Source organism: Manis javanica, chromosome 3 (genome assembly GCF_040802235.1).
Source record: "Manis javanica isolate MJ-LG chromosome 3, MJ_LKY, whole genome shotgun sequence".
Taxonomy (NCBI): Eukaryota; Metazoa; Chordata; class Mammalia; order Pholidota; family Manidae; genus Manis; species Manis javanica.
In genome coordinates, this window is record NC_133158.1 from 80,291,448 (window position 1) to 80,307,372 (window position 15,925).

At 38.2% G+C, this 15,925-nt stretch overlaps 1 protein-coding gene across 2 annotated transcripts in view; it reads right to left on the bottom strand.

Moving 5' to 3' along the window:
- LOC108404907 (ferritin, heavy subunit-like) overlaps positions 1–12,671 on the bottom strand; it is a 29,989-nt gene extending 17,318 nt beyond the window's left edge. Inside the window, exons 1-4 of one of the 2 annotated variants that reach the window (XM_037008341.2) lie at positions 6,189–6,638; positions 5,379–5,525; positions 4,282–4,407; positions 2,670–2,808 (exon numbers count right to left, since the gene is read on the bottom strand). In XM_037008341.2, coding sequence (XP_036864236.2) covers positions 2,670–2,808; positions 4,282–4,407; positions 5,379–5,525; positions 6,189–6,290 — 514 coding nt within the window. In that variant the 5' untranslated portion in view covers positions 6,291–6,638. Of the gene's footprint in view, positions 1–2,391; positions 2,809–4,281; positions 4,408–5,378; positions 5,526–6,188; positions 6,639–11,419 lie in introns of those variants that run through there. The other variant, XR_012129233.1, reaches the window with a different exon arrangement.
- Between the last annotated feature and the right edge of the window lie 3,254 nt (positions 12,672–15,925).

The following is a 15,925-nucleotide window of genomic DNA, read 5'->3' on the forward strand; positions in this document are numbered from 1 at the left end:
CTCGAGACAAGTGCTGGGCATAGAAGCCACAGGGCATAAATACTGCAAAGAAGTAAAAAGCTAACCTTTTCAAACAATATGGCTTCTCTCTCACTTACCAACTTTACATTTCCCTGTATGGCCCCGGAAGATGACTGGTTAGCCAGAGACGGGTTAGATTCCTCGAGGGAGGAACAACCTAAGACAGGCACAGTCGCAGGGGGGCCATCAGGTGAGAAATTGGGGATCAACAGAGGTGAGGCTCAGAACCTCACACCCCCTGTTTTGAGAGAAATCTTCTGCATCCGTGGATGTTTTATTGCCCTTGTCTAGCTTGGATTAACACTTAGTCTACAGGCACACACCTGATCATCTTCATTTGCTCCCTTACAGCACTAAACTATGTTTCCTACCTTTATCTTGCGTCTACCTACCACTTCAGCATTTTATTTAAAAATAATAATAATAATAATAAGGGAGAAATGTGGGATTCACATATAAATCAAGTATAAAAATCAAACGAATATTCATATTTGACCTGATTGTTTATAGTTCATAATGCGTGATCAAAACCGAAAGTTTCTGTGATGACTGCCCTTGTACTGTTCACCATGTAAGAATTTACTCACTATGTAAGAATTCGTTCACCATGTAAGAACTTGTTCGTTATGCTTCAGAAGATTGGAGACTGACGAGAATTAGGCTTGAGATGGATTAATGATTGTACATTGAGCATTGACCCCCCTATACAGAATTTTATTGTTGTTAACAACCATTTGATCAATAAATGAGATGCCCTCTCAAAAAAAAAGATAAACACACACACACAAAAAAAAATCAAATGAATAATCATATCTGATTTGATTGTTTATAGTTCATGATGCGTGATCAAAACCGAATGTTTCTGTGATATGACTGTCCTTGCACTGTTCACCATGCAAGAACTTATTCACTATGTAAGAACTTGTTCACCATGTAAGAACTTGTTTGTTATGCTTCAGAAGATTGGAGACTGTTGAGAATTAGGCTTGGGTTTGATGAATGATTGTGCATTGAGTCCCCTATACAGAATTTTATTATTGTTAATAACCATTTGATCAATAAATATGAGAGATGCCCTCTCAAAAAAAAAAACAATGATATTCACAGTGAAGGTCTCCTTTGTGCTAAAAGCTTCTGTAAGCTTAATATTTTTATCTCTGAATAGGTCTATTCTGCCCTAACACTGTTACTCATTTTTCCCTTCAGCATTTTCAAGATTTTTTCCCAATTTCCCCTTTTATATAATATTGATGAGAAAGCTGTTAATGTCACTTTTCATTCTTTGTGAGTGATGTCTTTTACTGGGAGCTTTTTCTTCCTTGATGCTCTAAAATCTCACTACAATGGATCTTTTTCTCAATTTAACTTTCCTCCTCTAATTAGACTTTTTGTTGGAACTCCATGTCTTATTTTAAATATCATTTATATACTAAGAATGTCTTAGTATACTTCTAGATCACTTGTTTGATTAGCTGTGTTTAATATTCAAGTCATTTGTTAACTTAAAATTTTTTCCAAGGTATCTAGTGGATTTTCATAACCACTTGTTCTTATTTCAAAAAAGATACTCCTTTCTAAGATTAAATATTTTAAGATTGTGTCTTGATTTCAGTAACCTGTTTTCTTATTGTAAGTATGTCTGTTATATACTGGCATTCCTTAATTTAAGAAGTGGCACTAGTTTTTATACAAGCTAACAGAATATATGAACTGAGCAGGTGCTACTGTAGATACTTTTCATATTAATTTATCTAATTTTCTTTCTAACTTTATGAACTAAGTAATATTAACCCCACTTGAAGGATGCCTAAACTGAGTCAATGAGGGAGGTAAAAAACTAGGTTCATGGCCCTGAGTAGGTTTTGGAGCCAAGACACAGCCTAAAAGATCCCTTTCTTCACAGGTGGTACTAGCCCCACAAGGCCCCTGGGTCTGACCCAAGTTTGCATCCTCATTGTTTGCTCCTGAGAGCAATTACCCCAGGAGCTGCTGGTTGGTTCATGGTGGAGGGGGTGGGACATCTACACACTTGTCCGACATATCTTAATTGCCTGTAACCCTCCTGCTCCCTATGCCTACCTCCAGCTATGAAAGGATAGCTGGGGTGGAGCTGCCTGTCCACTGTACATCTTTCAGATGGGAATTGGCCTTTATAGACCAAGAGCTCATCTTCAAGTTTGGCTTTACATTTAATTAGATGTTTACTATTTTGTAAACTTAAATTATGTATACAACTTTGGGTGGGGGAGCACTAAAGAGACCTAAGGTTTTACTACTTCATTTCCACTACATCCACTTGGACTATTGAATTTACCAAATCCTGACTCTGTATCTGGGTGTTGCTGGGACCATGGAGGAAGGCTTTTTTTTTTTTTTAGTCTAATGCACCTACTGTTCCTCAGGAGCTTTTAGCAAACTCATATTGATGGAACTGACCCTTCTTGTGCTCCAATAGCAGTCTCTTTACACATAATCATAATGCCATGCAGATTTATTTATATGCACAACAATGAAGATTAGGATACTAGATAAAAAGGAAAGCAGTCTTCCATCAAACTGAGACCAAAATTGTGAAGTAGCTGAGTTGGGACCTGCTACAATAGGAAGATTTGCTGTGTTACTCTCCGATGGATGTTAGGCCTCTTTACCTGAAGCTTCAGCAGGCTCTTGTAACTGGCCTTCCTGCTGGTCCTGCTTTTCCAATTCCTTCTGATAATTAAGCTGGTATTCCAGATAGCCTATGTTTCTCTTCTGTTTATCCAGAAACTTTCCTATGAAGTGAATAAGCTATGGAAATAACCAGGGAAGGACTCATTAAAGACCTTGTCTGTATCTAAGATCTTGCTACCCAAATTATAGCCTGAGGACTAGCAGTCCTGGGAGTTTTTCAGAAATTCAGAATCTCAAGTCCCACCCCAGAACTACTAAATCAGAATCTGCATTTTAAGAATGGACTAGGCAATTCATATACATATTGAAGTTTAAAGAACACTGATCTAAGACATTCAAGATGTCCAGGTGAATACAAATTCCACATTCAATGAGTGTGAGTGCCAGGGCATCTCATCAAATATACCTATTAATTTAAGTAATAAGCTACTACTGCAGTGGTTTCCACCCTGTTTATTTGAATCATAGGGAGGTTAAAAAGAGGTTCAGACCCAATTCCCAAAGATATATGTTTGTGGCCTGGACTAAGGCTCAGACATTTGAACCTCTTCAGAGCTTCAGTGACCCCAATATGATAACTTTTGTACTAGGGCATTTTCTGCACTTTGACTTCCTGAGAAGGAAAGTGGTGAGAAAGTTACCACCACAGGATAGAGTGTTCACCATTAACCAGGAAGACTTTATAGAAGTTTATAGGAAAATAGTTAATCATTAACATTCACTTTTGTACAGACAGTCCATGGCAGTGGTTCTCAAAGTGTGGCCACTGGCCAGCAGTATCATTACGTGGAAACTTATTAGAAATGCAAATTCTGATACCATATAAAACCAGTTACATTAGAAACTCTGGGCATGGGGTCTAGTAGTTTTAGTAAGCCCTCTAAGGTATTCTGGTACCATTAAAGTTCAAGCACTTCTAGTCTATGAGATTTACAAGCTAGTAACAAAAAATATGTATTTTTAAGTTATCTAGAGTACATTATTCCTGATAAGTCTTTTCCATCTCATGATGAGTTGCACTCCTCCTTATACCAGGGAACCTACTCCTCCCATCTCCAACCTACTGTCTCACCTGAGGGTCACTTCAGCCCCAGGCAAGTTCACTCTGGATTTGGTGAATAACAACAGAAAGTTGGGGGCAAAAGGGTTTATACCCAAGCTCTAGTCTTGTGATGGCAAGTGAGTGCTAGAATCACTTCTGCCTCTGGCAAGTTGACAGTCTGTCTCCATCTCTGCCTCTGCCCCTCTCTGTGCAACCTGGGCAGAGCACTGGACTGAGCTCCTTATATATACAGCAACACACACAGCTAAGGCTCACCATCAACAGGTGTGCAAGCATGCACCTGGGAGCACTGTATGCACAATGGGCAAGTTGATTAGGGTCAAGTGAGGATCCTGGCCATGGTAACTTCCACTTTCCCAACACCTACTCCCAGAAATAAGTTCATATACTTCTATACTTCCTTTGTTGGGGGGTGTGTGAAACAAAGACATGTTGGATCATCCACTACCTTGGACCCATTTCCCAAAAGTAAGCCATAATTCAGAAGTGAAAGATGACACTGCTTTCAGTACCAATTAGCTACTTACATCAGTTTCACTCTTCTCGGAAGCCAAGGCCTTCAGGTCTTGCAAGAGTTTGTTTAATGAGTTTTCCAACTGCAGAGCAGACTCTATAGCTTGTATGCCTGTTCCCCAGTTATCTATGTCAGGCCTCTGTTGGAGAGGAACAGGAGAGTCACTTTCTTATCTCTTGCACAGCTCTGTTATATCCAACTTCCTGGGTAGGATTGTGACAAGGTTTGCACAAATCAGTAGTTTCCAAACTTTGTGGCATAGCAGAATCAGTGGAGTATCATAAATACTGATGTCTGGCTTTCATCTGCAGTCATTCTGACTTAACTGGCATGGAGTGCAACCTCAGCATCAAGATTTTTTAAGAGGTTGCCATGTGATTTTAATGAGCTCCCAAGCAAGGGTACCACTAGCAGTTATATGCACTATTTCATGAGCTTTGAAATTCCATAATGGTGTTTCAGTTCTGTTGCTACCATACAGGTAGTTTTCTTTATAAAGCTGGAATTAACAGAACTCCCAGATAAGTAGGGATGTTTCTAGATCTAATACTCCTAACTAAGGTTCAGATTTTTTCTTTGGAGAGTCTGTCCCACTGAAAAAAATGCTTGTTCTACTACACCGAAGAGACAGCCAAATTAAATACCTGAATGTGCACCTGAATTAGATGAAAGAGCTGATGTAGGGCAGTAACAATCTAGGAAGAGGCCATTAGAGCAGTGCTTCTGAAACTATACAGAGCATTAAAATCATCTGAAGAATTTGTTAAGCTACAGCATCTTGGGCCCCACCCCTAGAGAATCTGATTAAGTTTGTCTGAGGATCCATAAACTTGCATTTCTAATAATTCCCAGGTGATGATGGTTCTGCTGTTCCATACACCACTCTGTGTGGCTCATTGAGAAAAGCCCAACAAGCATTTAGTGGCTAACATTCACTCAAAGTGATATAAAGAAGCTGCAAAGAAGATACATGCTTGCCCAAAAAGTCAGTTGCTATAATTCCATATAGGAACATGGGTAACTTAACAAGTTAGATAGCAACTAAAAATGTATTTCTTCAGACCCAGCAAAGACCCCATGGAGATCGTCATCACAAAGTTACACAGTCACCTTAATCACTGGAAGGCAGATTTTACCCTGACGTCTTCTTAGATATCTTAGGAACTGCTTTGCATATTCCCTCTTCACCTCAGCTTGGTCTTCAAAGAATGCAGCAAAATGAGGTACTCCAGCCTCTTCTTCATTGTAATAGCAAGCCTAGGATGGGGTGAGAATGGGATAGGATGGAGGTGAGAAACTGAATTTTAAGACTGGAAATCTTATACTAGCTCACTTGGTTGTCTCTGTGGTTGTCCAGAAGAGGCAATCTGGGATCCTCAGTTTGACCTTTGATTTCCAGAAGACCCTGTCTTCCTGAACCCAGGCTACCTCAAAGAGAAGCCACCCAGATTCTAATATGCTGGTGCCTAATCTTTGCTATTATAGCCTCCCTAAGGACATATTTGTGAACTTGTGAACCCCGCATGCCAGCACCTATATATCCAGCAGTTACGTAGACAGTTGGCAAAAGTCCAGCATAAATTGATATTATAAATGCCCATCTATTTCATCAATTCTAACACATCTACATTAACCCTAAAATAGCATAAGGATGAAAAATTGTTTAGCCAGCCTGCCCACAGAGTTGATGCCATATAGCTTTGGGAACCTGCTAGAAAAAACAGTGATTCTCCCTATCATAGTCTGCAACTGCAGCTCTGACTCATTGCACAAGGGAAGCAAGATCCTAGCTGCTGAACTGGTGTTTCATCTAGTATCAAACCACAGACATGACTATAACCACAACTACTAAAGGTATGAAGATACATTGTCAACCAGAGCTGAAACCTTCCTCACAGTGGCTCAAGAACCCATACTAACCATAGATAAATAAGCATCACTGACGTGCAGCTCATAAGATGCTATGTAATTAACAGCAACTCTACAATCTTCAGAGAAGAGGTTCTGAGCTTTGTATTCCATCTCAATTTTAGGGAAAAATGAACATAAAAGGTGCTACCCACCAAGGAAGGGACTTCTTAAATACTAACAGGCATACAGCCTGCCCACTTCCATCCAGCTGAAAAACTAGATGAAATTCCATCCAGCTGAGATTAATAACTACTCATCTACCAATGAGGATGTTGTTTCTGCATGAAAGAACCAATCTGGCTAAGAACAAGGTGAAAAAAGAAAAAAAAGCTAATCCTCCTAACTATCCCAGCTGGGTTTTTAGTTCCCCCTCACATTCTGACTAGGATCTGAGAAGGCTGACATACTTCCTGAACTGGGAAGCAGTAACAGAATAGATGCATTACCTTTAATTTTTTTCCTTTCTTCAAAACTATTTTTGGTGCATCATGCACATAACTGATCTTAAGGCAGGATATGATGGGAGTTTTGAAGTGTCCAAAAGCTGGGGGGATTATGGAAGATTTTATTGACAAATTGATATTTGAAAAGGGCCTTTGGAAGGATGGTAAGAATGTAGAAAAATGGAGCTGGAGGCAGGGTGTTTCCACCTGGAGAACAGAAGCACACAGGCTATGGGCATGGTATGTGACAGTGGTTTCTCCAAACTTCAGTAAGACTGCTCCATTTGGGAATCTTTTGGGTCCTTCTTCACACTGTCTCCTAAAAGTCCCTACCTGCCCCAAATAAATCTTTATTTGCCTCCTCTGAGGGTAGTGATTGTTTTACTTATTTAGGTATTCCCACAGTCCATAATAGAGTGTTTTGTAAATAATAGGTGCTGAATAAACATTTATTAAATAAAAATATATTTTACATGTGCAGCAGTGTAAGATTTCCCATAGACTGGTGGATTCTTGGTTTAAGCCTAAGCCATGTCTGGTTGAACTGAAATAGAAGTGGAATGTCACCAAAAGTCTCCCTCTCTGAGGCAGTGCAGAGGGAGGGTTTCCTGAGGGGGAGCTCATCCTGAGAAGGAGCCAGGCGTTCCAAGTTTGGCCCCATCACAAACATGAGGTCATCAAGGGGAAGGCATCAGTATACAGGTTCTATGATTTGCCAGTTTGTTTCCCAGCCCACACTGCCTTTGTCCCAATTGAATTCAAGCCTTAGTCCCAGGGAAGTGCTCTAAGTAGGTGCTTCTTAAACTAATTTGTGCACAAACTACCTCAGGCTCTTTCAATACAGATTCTAATTAAAGGGGACTGAGATTCTGTATTTCTAACAATTCTGCCAAACGCTGCTGGTCCATAGCCACATTCTGAGTAGCAAGGATCCCAAGACAGAGGATACAAATGGCACTGCTGGGGAGCCCTCTAATAGGAGAGAAGGGGGCATTCTCTATGGCTCTTCCTCATACCCCTGCACTGCTTTGGCATGCCAGAGTTTCCAGGACCTCCATGGCAGCATCCTGGGGGAGGAAGTAGTGCCAGGGCACTCAGCAATATCTGGCCTGGGAGGGTTAGAACCGGGGAAGGGAAAATAAAATGGTAACTGAGTAGATAGTTAACTGACTTTGCACATAACCTGAACTCTCAAAAGAGTTTGGGGGAACTTTTCAGTTTCTTTCAGGTTCAGTTTCAGTTTCCTGTGCAAGCAGGTGGAAACAAGTGCCGATAAAATCTGGATTATTACTATTAATATGACCCCATCTACAAGACAGTATATCTGGAAGATAAAGATTTTATTTACTGGGAGATATTATGAGAGTTTGGATATTTCTGGATACCCTATCTTTTTCAAGAAATGTATATTTTTATTGAAATATAGTTTATATACAATATTATATTTCTTTCAGATGAACAACATAGTGATCCAACAGTTATACACATTACTAAATGCTCACCATGATAAGAGTAGTTACCATCTGTGGATAAAGTGAAGGTTCTTATGGCTAGGATTCTCACCTGGCCCTGGTCAGCTTGCTCACTACACACATGTGAGCAATACATTGTTATTAACTCTTTATAAAGAGCTCCACCCAGGGCTCTGGGCAACATGGTGGCATGGCCACATGGCTGCTGCACAGCTGCACAGCTGCAGGAGAGCAGAGGCTGGAGTGGCGGCAGTGCTGAGGACAGAGACTGAGATGGATGTTGGGTGTGGAGAGGCCCAGAGGCAGAGACCAGGTTGCTGCATGCAGACTGGCTCTAAGTGGATGGGATTCTAATGACTGACCTGCCACCATGGGAATAAAGTTGGGTATAAACCCTTTCACCCCAAGAACATTCCACTGTTGTTCCTCAGCCTCATTGAATCTGTAGTGAACTTGTCCAGGGCTGAAATCCATTGGCAAGATACCATCTGTCACCATATAAAGATAGTATAATAGTATGAGCTGTATTATCTATGCTGTATTCCCATCCCTGTGACTAAATTATTTTATAATTTAAAGTTTGTACCTCTTTATCCCCTTCACCTATTTCACCCATAACCCTCCCCCTACCATGATAACCAACCATCTGGTTCTCTGTGTTTATGAGTTTATTTCTGTTTTGTTTGTTCATTTGTTTTGTTTTTCAGATTCCACATGTAAGTAAAACCATATGGTATTCATCTTTCTCTAAATTATTTCATTTAACATAATATCCTCTAGGTCCATCCATGTTGTTGCCAGTGGAAAGATTTCTTTTTTTTATATTGCTGAATAATATTCCATTGTACATATGTACCACATCTTCATTACCCACTCATTTATTGATGGATACTTCCATTGCTTCCATATCTTGTCTATCTTTTCATGTAAATATTCCATGATTCTACTATTCCATCTGGGCCCGAACACAGAACTGGGTATGTATGAAGAAAATGCTCCTGATCTTGTGGATTAAATATTAGTAAGAAATACTGCTATCTAACCACTTAACAACAACTTCACCAATATACAGAAAAAAAGAGAGAAACAAAACACATCATGAACATCAGTAATAGTCCTTAGCCTTGTCAGCCTCCAGCTTGTGGGTATGTTCTATGAGAAGCCACTTGTTTTTAAGCACATTCCCCTTTACCTTCAGGTACAGGCTTTGATACACGTGGAGGTCAATATTCTTAGATTCACCATATCTTCTGAGCAGCCAGAACAGAATTCTGATACAGGTTACCTTCTCAGGCTTTTGAGCATTGACAGTATGCTTATGCATCCTATGCCCATATGTCAGCCCTTAGAGCAGGCCAAGGTGTTTTTCCAGCATCAAGCTTGGGAATAGACAGGCTTCTAGATGTCAGCCTATCTTTAATCAGCTTCCAGATCCACTGATGTGAGATTAGTATTGGTGATTTCATTGGTCTCATTGGGGCCCAACCAGAACTTCTTTTTGCACCATACACATAAATTAACTCAAATGGATTAAAGACTTGAATATGAGGCCTGAAACCATAAAACTCCTAGAAGAAAACATAGGCGGTAAGCTCCTTGATGTTGGTCTTGGTGATAACTTTTTGAATCTGGCACTAAAAGTAAAAGCAACAACAGCAAAAATAAATAAATGGGACTACATCAAGCTAAAAGCTTCTGCACATCAAAGGAAACCATCAACAAAATAAAAGGCAACTTTTGAATGGGAGAAAATATTTCCAAATCATAGCTTGATAAGTGGTTAATATCCAAAAAATATAAAGAATTCATATAAATAGCAAAAACCCAAACAATTTGATTAAAAAACGGGCAGAAGATGAATAGACATTTTTATAAAGAAGACATACAGATGGTCCACAGTTACATGAAAAATGCTCAACATCATTAATCATCAGGGAAATGTAAATCAATACCACACTGAAATATCACTTCAAACCTGTGAGAATCACCACTATCCAAAGGATAAGAAACAACAAGTGTTGGTGAGGATGTGGAGAAAAGGGAACCCTCCTACACTGTTGGTGGGGAGGTAAATAATTGGTATAGCCACTGTGGAAAAACCAGTATGGAAGTTTCTCAAAAAATTAAAAATACAACTACCATGTGATTCAGCAATTCCATTTCTGGGTATTTATCCAAAGAAAATGAAAACACTAACTCAAAAATATATATGTACACCCATTTTCATTGTGCACTATTTATAACAACCAAAATATGGAAACAACCTAAGTGTCCATAGATAGATGAATGGATAAAGAAATTTTGATATTTATATGTGTGTGTGTATACATATATATAAAATTCAGTCATAAAAAGAAAGAAATCTTTCCATTTGCAACAACAAAGATGGACTTCGAGGGCATTATGCTAAATGAAATAAGTCAGACAGAGAAAGACAAATTCCATATTATCTCTCTTATAAAAGAAGCACACAGATACAGAGAACAGATTCGGGTTACCAGAAGTAGGGGGTGGGGGATAGGAGAAATGGGTGGAAGGGGTCAGAAGATAATAAATAAATAAATAAATAAAATTTATATATAAAGGCAAAGGACCTAAAATTGACAAAACAATTTTGTAGAAGAAAAACGACCTGATTTTAAGATCTACTCTAAAGCTAAAGTAATAAAGACAGTGTGGTGTTGGCATAAAGATGGACATATAGACCAACAGAACATAATAGAGAGTTTAGAAATAAATCTGTACATATATGGTTAGTTGGTTTTCAACAAGGTACCCAAGGTAATTTAAAAAAAACATGAACTAAAATATTTCATTACCAATAAAAGCTTCTTAAGAATGCACCTCAGAAAGTTAGAAAAATTTTATTATGTGAAGTTCTGAAAATCAAAATGAAAGGTAAGAAATATTTAAATATATAGGACTACCAAATCATGGTGGACATTGTCTAAAGAATCCAACAAGTCTTTGGCAGTATCGGTTTCAAAAGTACTGAGATATAATGACTGAAATTTCACACATTTTAATTAAATCAAGTATCAAATCCTCTGCCATGTGAATAATGGAACTGATGACAGAAGAACCTATATTTCAGATAACTATTTTCTTTAATAATTTGTTAAAAACATACGGTATCTCTATCATATATTTTGCATCATATTTATTGTCCTTTTATCAGTTCTGATTAGCACCAAAGGACGGACAGTGACATAGAAATTGACCACAAAACTCTGGACACCCAGGATGAATGGACCACATGCCCCTGATAGGGTTGAAGAGGACAGATGATGAAGTCCACCCAGGACATGGCCACAGAGAAACTCACCTGCAGCAGGATGGTCTGTGAGGCCCTCTTCTGTGGGGAAGTTCTTGGGGGAGAGGCTGATGGGACTGACCCTGATGCCCGGACCAGAGGATCACCATGTATGCACTTGAGAGCAGCATTTCTACAAATGAAGCATCTCTAAATAGTGATGGTATGAAAAACAGGCTCTAGACATTGCAATTTATGGAGGAACATGAGAAGTAGTTAGTGCTGCTTAGTGGATTGGTCTTGGTCACATTAGAAGCCACAGCATGGAAGAGGAGATTAGTACTGAGAAAACAGAACTGTAAGAAGAAGAGGGGATGGAAGATGTAACTGGTGGATTTCCATTCAAACCTAGCCCACCAAGAAGTTCTGGGGATGCTCCTGGCCTCGAGTATGATCGGAAGGCAGGTGTTGCAGAGAGGCCCCTTATCACCTTGCTCATGTAAAAGGACACCTTACCTTTGAAGTCATTCTGAGAATTCAGGAACTCAAAGAGTTCTGGAGACAACAAGAACAGTGCAGTGAGGAGCATCACTCTGTCACTTGGACAAGGGCCAAGTGACAGGTGGTCAGTTCTGTGGCTTGACTACCTCATATCAATTTTAAATAATATAGACTTGGCACAAGTTTAGACACCAAATTATCCATACTTATCGAACACCAAGAATCCACAATCCTACCCATACAGGGAGTACATTATTTATACTCCCGTAGTACCTGGGGCTCATCCTTTAGGAAGCATTTCTTTACTTTCGGTATTCTTTCATTTCATATTCACAAACCAATATGGTATTGTGCATATAAAAATAAATCATGGGTATTCTTACATTAAGTAAATTTTATGCTATTGGTAAAAGAATCAACACAGAGATTTTGAGAGAAGTTAATGTTCTATTGTATCTATCCCACACCACATCTCTTTGACTTTTTTATCCATCCTCCACATTTAAGTACCCTTGTGAGTACTTGGGGCCAGTCCTGATAATGCAGGATAATCTCCTTATAACATCAGTTGACTATTAACTTTGGTTCCATCTTCACCTTAATTTCCTTCTTTCATAATACCTAATCAAAGTCTGGGGTTTGGGATGTGAACACTGTTTTACTAAAAATGATCCTGGCTGTCTCCTAGTTTAATTTCCATAGTTTAGTCTTCCAGAGATCCCAATATATAACTCTTCATTTCAGGAGGGGATTGCTAAAGCCCTCAATTTTCAAGAATACAAAACAAATAAAAATACATTTAGTTATAGGTATGGACTCTTTCATATAGAAAAAATAAAAATATGAAATTTGATAAATAGCAAATAATCCTGTGTACAATATATGTATAGGCCTTAGTTGAAATTTATTATTTAGTTCTCCAGATATACCTATTTAAAAAAAATTGTTCCCTATGGGCTGCAACTTTATTGCATATAATTCTAGAAAAACTATATGAAATTATAACTTTCAAAATGAATACAGTTTTGTGACTGAATAAAAGATCACTGTATATAAATGTAATATATTCTAAGGAAAATAGAAATCATCCACTTTCAATAAGTTCAAGGAAAGAGCAATAAACAGGCACTGTGATTTAATAATGCAGTAATGGATATGTACATAAATATGCTTCATAGAAAATAAAATGCACAAGGAGTAGGAATATGTTAGTATTTTAGACTGCAAAATTTCTGTGGAGACATAATCGCAAATGCCAAACACTTGTATCTAAAGTCATTGAAATAGCCACTTCTATAGCTTCAATTGACAAAAGTTGATTTTTGGTCCTTAATTTAAATGCATTTGCAATGAAAAAACATGAACAATACTTTTGGATATTTCCCTTGTCCACCAAAAAATCACCTGGCCATCTTCCAGCAGAAGGGAAATTGTGACGCTCAGAAGAGACTTTAGTGTCTTTACTATATGATTATATTGTAATCATTTTTCTTAAAATGAGGGCAGACCATTGCATGAACTTTTCCACACTGGTTTCAAACACACACACACTTACACTCACCATCACCATCACCACCCAGTACACCACTAGCAAACAAAAAACTTCTAAATAATCTGCAGTCTGGACAATCCATTTCTTGGTCAGCATCCCTGAACCACTAGAGCTCCTGGTCTGCTGGGGGAAAAAATGCCCAGGGTTTAGTGTGAAAGCCCTGGCTGTCTGTTTCTTAGAGGAAGACGTGTTTGGTTTTGATTTTGGCTAAATATGACTCAGTGGCTGGAAAGGCGACTGCTGGCCCAGCAGCCCACACTAACATGTCTTTTCATCTGTGAGAAGGTTATGCGAGGATTATGCGTGGGTGTTGGGAAAAAGGCTATGAAGGTGGGTCTCTGTAATCTGTGATGTTCACTGGCAATGGTGAAAGTGTTGACTGGCAATGACAGGCAATGATCTTTAACCTAGTGGGGAAGTGAACTATCTTAAAACATTCTTCAGGCCTTTGGTTTCTCCTATTCCCCTTACTTCTAAAAAATCTAGATTAATGGGTGATGCTTTAAATTAATTTTCATTTTCCTATACTTTCATTATCTTCATTCTTATAATCTGGACCAGAATAGGAGAACTGGAATTAATGAGTAACATTATGAGCTATATATCATGCCAGTGTTATGAACACAAGGTTTACCAGAAGACAGTGTGGGTTTAAATTCTGTCTTTGCCACTTTATTTATGAAGAGACATTTTTCTAGGCACTGAGAATTAGCAGTAAACAAAACAGACAAAATTCCCTGCCTTCACGAACAATATTTAGTTGCTTTAGGACATTAGGCATTTTAAGCTTATATGTAAAATTCTTAGAATTTAGCACATGGAAAGCATTTAGTAAATATTAGCTATTCCATTAAAGACCATTTATATGGAGGCAGGAGGAGGGTTTTGTTAACTTGTTTTCTTTGAAGTATAACACACTGCGGGTCCCCAGAAACTCCTGTACCACATCCTTTCCTCAGGCTCTGCTTTTAGGTGAACCAAAACTTTGACACAGCCCCTCAGTGATGATGTGTACCACACATATCTTCTCCCACTCTGGGATTTGCTTTTCACTTTTTTAATAGGATGTTTTGATAAAAGGAAATTCCTAATTTTAATCTAGATCAATTTCTCAGTCTTATGATAGATGTTTTGTGTGTCCTGGTTTTGACATCTTTCACTCTCCCTGTATCATGAAGACACTCTTTGGTATTTTCTTCCGCAACGTCGTTATTTTTTTTTACTCTCACATTAAGAGTTTCAGTCCATCTGGGATTGGTTTTATGTATGGTCAGAGGTAAAGGAAGTTTCTTACATTTTATATAGAGATGTCTAACTGACTGGTAGGCAGAACGATAGTTCCCGCACAAATGTCCCTGTCCTATAATGTCTGGAACCTGCTAATATGTTACCTTCCACGGCAAAGGGAACTTTGCAGACGTGATTTTGAGATGGGGAGATTGTCCAGGATTATCTGAATGAGCCCTATCTCATCAAATGGGTCTCCCAAAGAGGAGAACCTTGCCAGGTTGTGGTCAGAGGGATATACGTCAGGCTAAGAAGAGTTAGAGAGATGCAACATTGTTGGCTCTAACTATAGAGCCAATGTGGAAAACTGAGTGTGGAATGTAGTGGAAGCTTCCTAAAAGCCAGAAATGACAAGGAAACAGATTCTCTTCTGGAACCTCCAGAAAAAGAACACAGCCCCACCAATACTTTGATTTATATCAGTGTGACCTAAAGAACTAGAAGATAATAAATGTGTACTGTTTTGAGCCACTAAGTTGTTTTTTTTTTATGATGGCTACAGAAAATTGATATACCAACCCAGCACAATTTATTGAAAAGACCATCTTTTACCCCTTTTTTTGGCAGGTTGACTTTTGTCATAATTGTGTGCCTATTTGTTCATTGTCCATTTCTGCATTTTCTATTCTGTGCCAGTGGTCTTTCTGACCATCTTTGTACCAGTACTTCACTCCTTTAATGTTACAGCCTTTTAAGTACTTTAAAAATAATTTAAAAATTCATTTAAATAAATTTAGCAGAGCAAATTTTCCCATGATGCTCCTTAACAGTGACTTGGCTATTACCTCCTCACATTTCAATGTAAGTTACATAAACACCTTGTTAATTTCAACACCAGTAGCAATTTTTAAATTTTGATTAGTATTATATTTGCTCTATAGAACAATTCAGGAAGTTGGCCTCTTTATAATACTGATTTTTAAAAATCTATTTATGGAATATTCTTTCATTTTCATCTTCCTTAATTTTTCTTAATAATGCTTGTCATTTTATGTATGGGGCATCATACTTTTTTATATTTATTCTTAAACATGTAATCTTATTTTATTATAAATGGCATATTTTCAGTTTGGGTTTTTTTTGCTAATATATACAGTTAATTTTTTTATGCTGTGTATACAATTTTTGTATATTTTTTCTAGTATGTTTGCTGATACATTTATTAATTCTAAAAATTTGTCTGTAGATTCTTTGGGGATTTTACATATATTACTATATGACCTGTGAATAATTACAGT